Below are 12,285 nucleotides of genomic sequence, written 5' to 3'. Positions count from 1 at the left end.
TGTATGTGTGTGTGTTTGAAAGGATGGTATTTGGGGAAGGTGTTCATATACAACTCTTCATGTGTGCATGGTGGTGTATGTGGAGTGGGTTATTACACGAGAGAAGGTTTTCAGTTTGAATGAGTAGTTACATTTAAAAAAAAAACCATTAAGGGCCTCAGTGTGGGATTTATAAAGTGATTTGAGTGTACTGACAAACATGGTTGTGTGAACAATATGGTTAATTTTTATGCTTAGAATCACAATTTTATTATTGAATGATGTACTTCACTTGGTTGGATGAAAAGTAGAAAATATACAATTTTTTTTTAGTTCTTTAAAAAGCCTTTTTGTATTTAAAATTACTTTACAGGTATGTAAATAAACAGAAAAACGTGCCCCACTAGCATACCTGCAAAATTACTGCATTAACAGATTAGAGAGTTACTGGTAGTACCCCTTTAGAAAGCATGTATTCTTTTCAATAACTGAACAAGCCCATTTTAAGAATCACCAGTAGGAGCTATGATTTGCAGATTACAAACAAATACATTATTAGACATGCCATTGGAAAATTCTGCTGGCAAGATGTGAATAAAATGAATCTTTTAAGTTGTGCCCACATGTGTAATGATGGGGTTTACTGTATATGTGACAGAAGTTTGCTACATTCCTACATCTTATTTAACTAGAACACTTCACTCTCAGAGGACTGTTAAAGCACTGTCAAGATATGAATACTAAATTTTATATCCTGTCTACTGTATGTTAAAGCCGGTACAGTCACCCAGTTGATCTGTAAATGTAGCAAGTTTTTTTAATTAAACAGACCGATTAAATATTCTATTTTCCGGAAAATTACATGAACTTCCCTCAACACACACACAGCACAGAAATACTTCCCTAGTCATAGAGTACAAAGGGAGGTGTATGTTTCCATTCTATGCTTTGAAGTGAGACACATGCTTTCCTTGATCTGTACATGAATGGTGCTGGTTTTACACTTTCTGGCACACTCATTTGAAAAACTGCTATTTTTAATTAAATGAAAATATTTTGTATTTTTTTTCCCCATTACAGAAAATGCCATGAACTTTTGTTGGGTTTGATATATGCTTGAGGATTCTTTTGTTATATAAAATATTGACCAACACAGCTTGTACTCTTTTTTTTTCCCCGCCGAGTGGAGGGCTTAATATCTCTTGATCAGAACAAGTATCTTATACACACACCATATGCAAGATTGCTATCCTGAATCTATGTACAGTTTCATTATTGGAACTAAAACCCTTATGAGAACACCCCTTTGGGCTATAGTTAAGTAAAATAATTCTGATTAGCTATAACAACATATTTCTGTTTTGTACTTCATATTAATAAAGGGTTTTGGAAAGTCTGGAGTTTCTTAAATTGATCATACCATCTGACCATTAGCAGTGGCTATTCAGAATGTGCTTTGAAGTTTGCTTGTACTGAAAAATAAACACAGTTCCTCCAACTTTACATTAATAAGGGTGGGGTTTATATATAAATGTCCCCATGCCCAGTGAAAGCCAGACTACCTTTGTCTGAGGTTTTTGCCTTTTAGTGCTAGGACCCTAGTTAAAACGCTACTACAAGGAAATCCTGACTGACTACTTAGATATGGACCAATTTTAGCCCTTTAATGCCTGGTAGAAGATCCTAGGTATTAATGGATTGCGGTTGGAATCTCATGCATTATCATACAAATGGCCCTTCAGAACCATTAACATCTCACCAAAGCAGTGTTCTTATGGCGGCTTTAGTTCCTGATGTTGGATAGAGTTTCCTCCTCTGTTTTGTTCCAAAATACAAAGATAGCTGACTAGTAACTGTAGTTCAAATATACTGTTTTTGCATATTTCACGAAAGGTGCCTTTGGTACACAGGAGCTACACGGCAACCTTCAAGGAATCAGGGCCCATTGGGCATCCCTTTTTGTGGCACTGAAAATTTGGAGACAATTTTGCACACCCAAACAACTCAACCAGTCGCACAGTGCTAGAACCCTGAGGAAGAGGGGAAGGCAGGGGGGTAGTCTGAATGTACAATGAGCACAGCCTAAGAAGTTGGTGAGTAACCTTTAAGAATCATTCCACACATTTCCCCCGCAGTTGGTCTTGAAAATTCCAGTTAAATCAGAATGGTAAAACTGCCCTGCAAATCTAGATGCCAAGTAGGGAGCAGCACCAGATGAGTGTGTACAGATATCCAGATTTTTGTAACAGTTCCATCAAAAAGGCAAGTTGTCACTTTAACCATAGTAAATGGAGGTTTGAGCCCCTCACCTAACAGGAAACAATCTTGTGTTGCATTCATAGCCAGCCCCATGGCAATGTCTCACTGAGTTTAACTCACTCTTCCTTTCTGACTTATTTAACCCTACTGTGTATCCTCAGTAGCATGCGAACGTTTGAGTAGCCTGCCACACCTGTTTGGGAGGAAACTTTTGATAGATGGTCTCAGGTATCTGAGCCTGGATGTGTTTACAGAAGAGAACTGAAAGGGTGAGTAGAGGTAAAACTTAAGTAAATTCACTTACAGTATAGCCACTCTTATTGTCCTCAATTAGGTGTTCATGCTACTTTCTAATTGAGGCTGAATCAGCACCTGCATTTTAAATGTACTGCCGAAGGGGGAGAAAAGGGGAAATATTGGTTCTGCATGAAAATTTAGTTTAGGAATTTGGAGCATGAATAAACTCTTCCCCTGAAACTTGAATACATAAACCATGCAGCTATCTTAAGTTATAAGAACTAAACTAATTTTTAAAATAGTGCTGTTTAAATTATAGGCACATTTGTTTTTAAAAATGAAGTGTTTCAGCACCTGACGGGGCTCTGGAGATAAGTAGCCTGTGGACAGTTGGCTGGTCATACAATGCTGGTTCTTGTTTCTAGCCAACAGAATAAATTGGAAAAGGAAGATGGAAATAGATAGTAATTCCCCCCCCCAAAAAAGACAAAGACTCATACTTATGTAGGTGAGATTTGTGGGTGCCACAGCGATGTTAAGAAATTACTCGGGGGGAAGTCTGCACCATTGCATACGTGCAGAATTCATGTCCCCTGCAGAAATTTTTTTCTCAGCAGAAAATACTTTCTGCTGGAGAGGTTATGCTTTTTGCCCACCAGGGACTGCTGTGGCACCAGAACAAAGGGCAGCCACCTCTGGTCAGGAGCAGCTAGCTGCAGAGAGGGGAGAGGGAGAAGAGGCTGCGTTCCTCACAGTGCCCTGCGCATGGGGCCATGGGGGGGTGGTAAGGGATATGGAGGGAGTTGGACAGCATGGGGCACATGGGGCTGTTGGGGGGGCCACACTGGGATGGGGGCCAAATGGGAGTGGGGGTCAAATGGGAGTGGGGGTACAGGGCCACAGGGAGAAGGGGGGTGTCTGATTGAGGATGCAGGGCCAAATGGAAACGGGGATGAGTGAGTAGGGGTGCAGAGACACATAGGGACAGGGGCAGATGTGCCTGACTGAGAGGCTAGGGGTCAGCCAGTCTCTCCATGGGAGAGGCTCCACAACAATCTCTCACCCCCCTCCCCCCCAGCAAAAAAATCCGGTTCCATTTTTCTCCTACCCATACCCAACAACTCTTCAGGTTCATGCCCAGGCTTCTCCCCAGCAATTACTTCCCTCTCCCTCAGCTCCTATTAGCCCTGACTCCTTCAAGCCTTTTCACTGCTTCTGAGGGGGAAGCATGTGTCTGTATTGTAGTTTAAATGAATTATTACTGAAAGTTCTGTATTAATATGCCTAGTAAGGAATCTATTTGCCAAAAACCATTTTCTAAATCTTTTTAGTTGTCCGTATTATTACAGACATACTTGCTGACAGGTATTTTGAAATAAATTACCAAAATAATTGAAGCTGGTGTGATTATATTGTGTTATTTTGACAAATAAAATATGCAGTATTTTGCAGACTTTGAAAATAGTGTGCAGAATTTTTAATTTTTGATGCAGAATTTCCCCAAGAGTAAGTGATCATAGAAGGAAAGTGTCAATTTATTATTAACATGCAGCCCTCCTTATGGAAATATTTTTGAATCCCCCATTTAGCATGTACTCAAGGAAAGAATGGTTACTTACCTTACAGTAATTGTGTTTTATCGCACTTGGAAGGGTGTAGAACATCCAACAATTTGTGGTCTCTTGTACCTCCCCCAAAAGTAGGTCAAGCTTCTGCCATGCATTTTAACATCTTGGAACCCCTTAAATAAGTCGACTGGAGAAGATGGTGAGGGGTTCACTGCCTCATCAGGGGAAGATGAGAAAACTGCAGGTGAGATTAGTTGTTCTCCCTTGTCTGTCTGATCTTTGTCTCTAGTACAGGGGTCGGCAACGTTCGGCACGCGGCTCGCCAGGGTAAGCACCCTAGCGGGCCGGGCCAGTTTATTTACCTGCTGACGTGGCAGGTTCGGCCGATTGCGGCCCCCACTCGCCGCGGTTCGCCGTCCCAGGCCAATGGGGGCGGCGGGAAGCGGCGTGGGCCGAGGGATGTGCTGGCCGCGGCTTCCTGCTGCCCCCATTGGCCCGGGATGGCGAACCGCGGCCAGTGGGGGCCGCGATCGGCCGAACCTGCCGCATCAGCAGGTAAATAAACTGGCCCGGCCTGCCAGGGTGCTTACCCTGGCGAGCCACGTGCCGAACATTGCCGACCCCTGCTCTAGTATCTGAGGCTGCTTTAGTTGACCTGCCTGGGAAGATCTATATTGCCTCTTAGGAGAAGGGGAGTTAGTCCTGGCAGGGGGCAGTAGCTACTGGCTTGCAAATATGGTATTGCATATCTTAACCAGCCGAGTTAAAGGGTGATTAAGCATGTGGATATAGATTGGTGGGACACAATGGAGGACACCAGGTGGCCTATTCTCAGAAATCCTTACCATCTCCTTTTGAGAGAGCAGTTCATGTTTCTCAGTGTGATCCTAATGGAGGGGAGATGAGTCCCTACTGCACATCAACAAGGAGGATGAAAAGGAGTATACCTCCTCCAATGGTGGGAGGAGGTATACTCTTTCAGGCATGCTGGGATGCTCTAATGTCCACTACAGTAGGGAAATGAGTCAGTATTGAGGTCTCTGTAACTAACTGCTTACCTAGCAAGGGTGGCTGCACTATTGAACCCAGAGAAATCGCTCCATACTGTATATGCGCTGTGCCAATAGGGACTGTGCCAATGAGCAAGATACTGAGGTCAATGCAAAAGAAAGGGTGGTCCAGAAGTTTAGTGGGTACCAGAGGCATATGTTTAACAGGTAGTATTAATGCACCAAAAGGATCAAAGTCTGGCCCTTGGCTACCCTTTGCCTGTTGAGTCAGAGCCAGGGTGACTCTTGTGTTTGGATTTCATAGGCATGACGGGGGTAACCAATATCTCAACCTGACACTGGAGCCGTGCTCCTTCCTACACCTCTCAGGGGTCATCCACGCCAGAATGGAAGTGAACATCTAGGGTCTCTTGGTTGACAGAGCATGGGTGCTTGGGGTAGATTTTTGAGTCACTGGGGCACATTGGAAAGGGAGTGACGTGATAACTGAGGCCTACCTACATCCTTCCTTTTGCTGTCTGAAGGCTTGTAAGAGAGAGTTTTAGGCAAGCCTCTCTAGCTTTTTGTTTAATTAGAGAGAGCATATTGAACATTGCTCAGGAATATGAGTGCCCAGCTATAAGCGGGCACTGAAGTGTTACACAAGGAGCAGGTTTTTAACCCTGGGGGTTTCTATCCTACCGCTGGATCCCTTGTACTTGTCCTTGTCTAGCCTCTAAGCAAAATAGCTGATGGTCATTTGACACAAAAGAATTTAAAGACTGCAACTCACTCCTGAACTAATTAACATTAGTAATACTAACAGTGCATAGAGATGCAGCAGTGGTAAGAGAACAGAGCCTTCTTTGCTCCTGGGTGGAGACAGATGCAAGGACACCTCAGGAGTGGCCTCACTGACACTGCTGGCCAAAACAATCCAATCCTATGCACATGGGGCACATGAAAAGTGGAATCTGTATGGCCAGTCACTTCAAGAACCATCTTTACTTTGTGGGTGGGGAAAAACAGTGACCACCAACTCACTTATTATTAATAGGAGTTGAATATATGCAGCAACAGTATATAACTTACTGGGCTTATGTAGCAGCCAGTTTGACAATAGGTGAACACCAGGGTTAATCCTGTGAAAGGAGGATTTACATAATGAACTGTAATGGCACCACTAATTAAACCAAAACTTCAGTTCACAAGAGATGATCAATAGGATAAAACAAGGTATGTATGTACACTATTTGTCACTTTAGAGATATTTAGAATCATTGTTATAATATGGGATGTGGTTTACTATGTATACAGCAGCATAAAGAATGAAGCCCTGAAAGTGGGCTGATGTGTTAGTTTGTAAAGTTATCCTCACAGTACTGAGAAGTTTCCTTTCACTCATGTGTAGTACTGATTACACCAGAAAAGCAAGCTACCCGTGTAATTCTCCCATTGCACAGCTGAAGGGTAAATAAATGTTAAAAAGTAACCAAAAGAGCAAACTGCTTCCCTTAACTGTATTTTACAGCCTTCCACGGGAGATTTTTTTTTGGTAGTTATTCTCTAAAGTTGCTGCACAAAATACTCAAAGCCACTTTACAGGTGACTAACACTTAACTTCCAACTGTTACTGATAAGGCAGTGCTATTTAGTTAAGAGTAAACTTTAGCAATTTTTTAAAAATCAGAGATTTGATGTAAAGTGATACTAGAGTCCATATACAGTAACGTTTTGTCTGAATCACATCTTTATGTTGTATCATTTTCACCAGGGGAAAAAAAAATTATGAAAACTTGTACTGTGAAACATTAAAATAACACCACTACCCTCAAGTGCAACTATGATTCTTGAAAATAGCTGTCTGTGTGAGAGACAACTCAGGACTGTACAAAATGCAACACAGACCCCGGCACATTAGCTAATCACAGAATGTTTACATCTTAAATGTTACAAAATAACTCCAATTTCTAAAACACCCCTCTCATATGCATGATTAAAAGAACAAATTTTAATGTCCTCTAAGCAGTAAAGTTAATCACATCTGTTAAAACAGAGCAGAGGTGAGGACAGTGAGGGGGTGGCATAAGAACAGTAAAGCTTCCAGTTGACAATGGATGCTGTATATTACTTTTAGATACCAAAGTGATGATCAAAATTTTTAAATTAAGAATTACAAGAGTTCAGAAAACAATATGAATAATAAACACATCTCTAAGATAACACAAATGTGCTCTTCTGTCCAGTTGTCCCATTAGGAGAAGTAGAGTGACTTGAGGATGCAATTTACAGGATTTTCTGTAAAATGGAATTAGCCACATCCAAAGATTCATCTTTCACCAAAACAATATCATAAGAGTCCATGTATTTTTCCAGAAGCTCTTCTACCTATTTATCAGCATGGGGGAGGGGGAAGAGGGCGGGAGGGAAGAAAGAACACCCAGTTAACAGGTTTTAATGTAGAAAAGTCAGCCACCATTATAAAATTATATCAAGTCTTTCTTCCAATTATCAAGGTGAAATACGCAGATCCACTACTAGCTTCTGAGTATTTGAGTTCCATAGTTTGTGGAAGTGAGACTAAAAGCAAGTTAAAATTCAAACCACTTATTTAAAAGTATGTATAATAGGCATTCAAATATATATGGCTTTCCCCCCCCCCGCCCCAGTATACATTTATGGCAGACTACTCAAGACTTCATGCATAATGTTGTCGTCAATGAGTAACAAGCCAGGTTTAAACTTGTCTCATCTCCATGAAAGGAAGAGACTGTGGAATTTGGGAATGGACTTCTATTGTGTCATTAGTGGATGAGAAGAAAATACAGGCAGTATTTTACACCCGATGAATGTGGTATATATTTCAACTTGAAATGCATCTTCACTTTAGAAGTGCCTTTTAATTTTGCAGTCAAAGTCTTGGATCTCATCCAAAGTAGGAGAAACTAAAAGCAAGAAACTATTGCAACTTTGGAAAGACACAGATGTGGGACTGAAAGGAAAAAGGGACAGGGTTTAAAGAGAGAGAAAGAATCATCGCCTATAAAGATGATTGATTACTTTATAGCCTTTCCCCAGCCCCAGAATTTCATATCCCAGCGAGACAGCTGCTCCAGAAGTTCCAGTAAAGATAATACTAAAGGATGGAGGAAAGTTAAGCTTGTGCTTTAATAAGTCATTGGTGTGAGGTGAGGAAACCCTTTGAGTGTCAACTCTTTGGAATACATTTGAACTGTAGAAGACACTAAAGGGATAACTTTAATAGGTACTTAAAGCTTTATAGAATGTCTTTATTTTGCTAATCCACAGTATGTGTGATTAGAAGGAAATATCCTAGCCCAAATGTACCAATATGTAAACTACTTACTTTATCATTTAGATAGCCAATCTTAAGAATGTGTTCAACATTTGCTACTCCATCTGCCATAGTTAAGTCTCCCTGTGAATCTCCAAGCAATATGATGTTGCTGTTGTCTTTTAACTGTTTGAAGTACTCTGTGTTCTTCAAGGCACCATCATGTTTGTTATAAACATGAATCAATTCTCCTTTAAATCCCTTTAACACACCCTATTAAACAAACACTAAAAGTTATTTCTAATGTTATGAGAACAGATTAAATTTCAGAGTGACATTTGTATATTTCATCTCTATTTTGGGCAAATATTTGGGGCAAATATTTATTCTTTTAATCCTCTTAGGTTTTATGCAAGACTGATTACTATCAGAGAGCAGAAGCATTGCTAAGGGGCTACACTGCAAATCGGTGATCTGTCATGAGCAAAAAGGTAGCACATCGTTGTGCTGCCCCAGGAAGCCCACAAGTAAGCTAGCAACCACCTCGGTGATGTTTTCTTCTATTTGCTTTGTGCCTATGACAAGGACTGACTACACAGTGCTCCTTTTCCAAATGGCAGGGCAACTGGCTGCATCTGCTGCATTAATATGCTCATTTAGAGTGTGGTGTTATGCTGTATTATATGGGTAATACATACTTTATCCCTCTACCTACCCCTTTCAGCTCCAGAAATGTAGTATTTCATACTTACACTCTCATCAAAATCCATGAAATTGGAAACTACTTTGACATTAGAATGGTAGACACCAGCCTGATGGATGACTTCCTCTAGAATGTCTCCAATCCCAGCAGAAAATATGAACACAGGAATATTATGTTCATTGAGCTTATCAAAGAAGTTCTCATATCCTTCCCTGCAGAACAGGATGTAAATACAAGATAAAACACAGAAAAAAAAATCCCCAAAACATGAAAGGTAAATTTTCAAAAGGACTTTCCCATCTTCATGGGGAAAAAAAGTGAAGTTTCCATAGGCATTTCACTGTATTTATGTTTTCACAGGTTTTTTTTAAGGCCAGAATAGACCATTATGATCATCTAGTCTGACCTCCTACATAACATACATCACAGACTTTCACAACGTAATTCTTGCATTGAGCCATAACTTCTGATTTAGTGAGAGTATATCTTTTACATAGATATCCAATCTTGATTTAAAGATTACAGATGATGGAGAATCTACCACATCTCTAGGTAAATTGTTCCAATGATTAATTATTAGGGCTGCCAAATTATTAAAAAAAATAATCAAGAGATTAAAAATATAGTCACAATTAATTGCAGTTTTAATTGCTCTGTTAAACAATAATAGAATACCATTTAATTAAATATTTTTGGATGTTGGAGGGGAAGTAGGGGTGTATGTGTGTGTTTTGGGGGAAGGACAGAGTGTATTGGGGGAGTGAGAGACACTGTGTGTGTGTGCTGGATTGAGTGTGTTCAGCACGCTGTCTCTTTAAGCACTGCACTCACTAGTCTGAATGCTTGCTCAGACAGCAGCATCTGCTGGTAGCTCCTACTCCTAACCCAGAGGCAGCAGCACAGACAGGCTCCCTGTCCCCCAACCCCAGTTCAGCGGAGACTAGGTACACGGGCTAGGGGATGGGGACCAGGGCCGTCCTTACCCATACGCAAAGTACGCAGCTGCGTAGGGCACCAGGAAATTTGGGGCACCAAATTTCCTGGTGCCCTGTGCAGCTGCGTGCTGCTCCAGCCCCTGCTCCGGCTCTTCCCCAGGGCCCCCGCCGTGTTCCGCCCCCGCCCCCCTCTTCCCACCCGTGCTCCGCCCCCACTCCCCTGAGCTCTGCAGCATGGCCGGCCTGCACTCACCGGTGGTGGGAAGTGCAGACCTGGCCCCAGCCGTGCTGCCAGTGAGTGCTGGCGGGTGGTTCCCCCTGTCCCCCAAGCCAGCCCCGACCCCCCACACGGAGGCCTGGGGACAGCCCCCCCCCATGGGGGGGCTGTGTAGGGCCCCAGAATAGCTAGGGACGGCCCTGATGGGGACACCCCAATATCACCCTCCACCCCACATGCACAGGAGACAGGAGGCTCCTGGTCCCAAGCAGCTTGGCCAGGGGTGGCTCCAAGGCAGGGGTGGGGGAGTGTAGGAGCAGCAACGGCTGCAGACAGCAGAGCAACAGTGGGAAGAGGTGCCCTCCCCTCTGAGCACGGCATCCTGGGTGGTGGTCCAGCCCACCCTGCTCGTGAGCCAATAGCAGATGGGCTTCCCTTGTTCCCAGCTCAGTGGTGACCAGGTACATGAACGGGGGGAGGGGGACACCTCGACATCAGTCCCCTCTCCCGCTCTGCACGGCAGACAAGAGGCAGGCTCCCAGTCTGGAGCAGTTTGACCAGGGGCGGCTCCATCTCTTTGGAAATGCTGATAGAAAAGCACAGAATATAGAAAAAACACTGGAGCCTCAGTAATAGTAAGGACACTAGGGGCAAGGATGCTGGTTATTAAAACTTGTCTCTGTTCTTAGGGGCAGAATAATATTCCACTATTATTTCAAAAATATAGACATTCCTAAATGGTCTTGTTGCTAGCTTTGTTAGTATTTCACATGCAAATGTAGGGAGATTTTCAAGGGCATAAAGTCAAGTGCCTAAATCCCTGTGGTACTTTTGAAAACCTCTCCTGTACATATATCTATGAGGCAGAAAGTTCATAGCAATAACAACTATGTAAGACATCATGTCAAAAGTTGTCTGACACAGTAGAATGTTCGTAGTTTCAAACATCTCAAATGTTCATTCGAATACATCTTTCTACCACGTTAATGTATTTTTCAGATGCAAAATAGACACAAGTTATGTAATATTCACATCCAATTTCTTCTGAAAATATTATGTATCTCCAGTTTTCAACAAAAATGGTTTCCTGATATATGAGCAGTAAGCATAATGGCAATAGTGTAGAGTCCATGGAAACACTTTAAACTGATCTGACGCTCAAAGAATCTTACTTCAGCATAACATCAGATTCCCTCACGATCTCTGCAAATTTATCCTTTTGTAAACCTTGTTCAACAAGTAAAGTATGTGATTTATTGTACCTAGGAATAAAAAAAGAAAAAAATGTCAAACTTCCATTGACTTAAGGATTGTAAAGTTCACATTTAAGTCTTTGAATTTCATTTGTCTCTAGAAGCATTCTACATTTAATTCTTGTAAGCTTTTAAAAATGATCTACTAATGTGAGAAACTCTAAAAATACCCTATGACCAAGTCATGATTAAATATGTATCCAGCCAAAACATGGGGAATGATATTTAGTTTTTCAAATTATAATTAGTAAATTTGTTCACTAATGTATCATTGAATTTTGAGGAGGAACACATTATACATTGTTCAGGATGCCTCAACTGAGCAGCGTCAGCAACAGCAAAAATCAGTTTTGTGCAACACTCCCCAAAGAGAGGTGAATTAAATTAACTGAATTAGCAATAGGTTAACTTTAGCCCATATATTTTAGAAAGACTTAAATCTTACTTCATTGTGAAAACTGTAAAAAACCGAACTCTTACCATTCAACCATGTAAGGATATTTTTCTTCAATGGTAAGATCAGGGTCAATTTCAATAGCATAATATGTTTCTTTCAGCTGCAATAACTGAAAAGAAAACCAGAACTTAAGATCTTTCAATTATAAAAAAAGCATTTAGAATAATCACCTATGTCCAACCTCCATGCTTTGATCTAAATATTCAACTCAATTTATCTGTGATTTTTATATTTACATTACTAGTTGTTTGTAATGGAATCTGAAATGCTTTATATTGTATTTTTGTATGCCAATGTACGGATGAGTGCAAGAAGTTAGTTTATATACATAACAAAGATGAAACAAAAGTAAATTGTACATTTTGTGAAACTAGATTATTTCTAGTTTTGATA

At 41.3% G+C, this 12,285-nt stretch overlaps 1 protein-coding gene across 3 annotated transcripts in view; it reads right to left on the bottom strand.

Annotated features, from left to right (window-relative positions):
• Window positions 1-7,023: 7,023 nt before the first annotated feature.
• Window positions 7,024-12,285, bottom strand: part of NT5C3A (5'-nucleotidase, cytosolic IIIA) — a 35,620-nt gene continuing 30,358 nt past the window's right edge. For all 3 annotated transcript variants that reach the window (XM_065398694.1, XM_065398693.1, XM_065398695.1), the window contains 5 exons: window positions 11,916-12,001; window positions 11,355-11,444; window positions 9,080-9,242; window positions 8,400-8,600; window positions 7,024-7,420 (listed from right to left, as the gene is read on the bottom strand). In XM_065398694.1, the coding sequence (XP_065254766.1) occupies window positions 7,319-7,420; window positions 8,400-8,600; window positions 9,080-9,242; window positions 11,355-11,444; window positions 11,916-12,001 (642 nt within the window). In that variant the 3' untranslated portion in view covers window positions 7,024-7,318. The remainder of the gene's footprint in view (window positions 7,421-8,399; window positions 8,601-9,079; window positions 9,243-11,354; window positions 11,445-11,915; window positions 12,002-12,285) is intronic.

The sequence above is a fragment of the Emys orbicularis genome, chromosome 2 (genome assembly GCF_028017835.1).
Source record: "Emys orbicularis isolate rEmyOrb1 chromosome 2, rEmyOrb1.hap1, whole genome shotgun sequence".
In the NCBI taxonomy this organism is placed as follows: Eukaryota; Metazoa; Chordata; order Testudines; family Emydidae; genus Emys; species Emys orbicularis.
The sequence above is the reverse complement of the archived record's forward strand: the minus strand, read 5'-3'. Positions and strand labels throughout refer to the sequence as shown.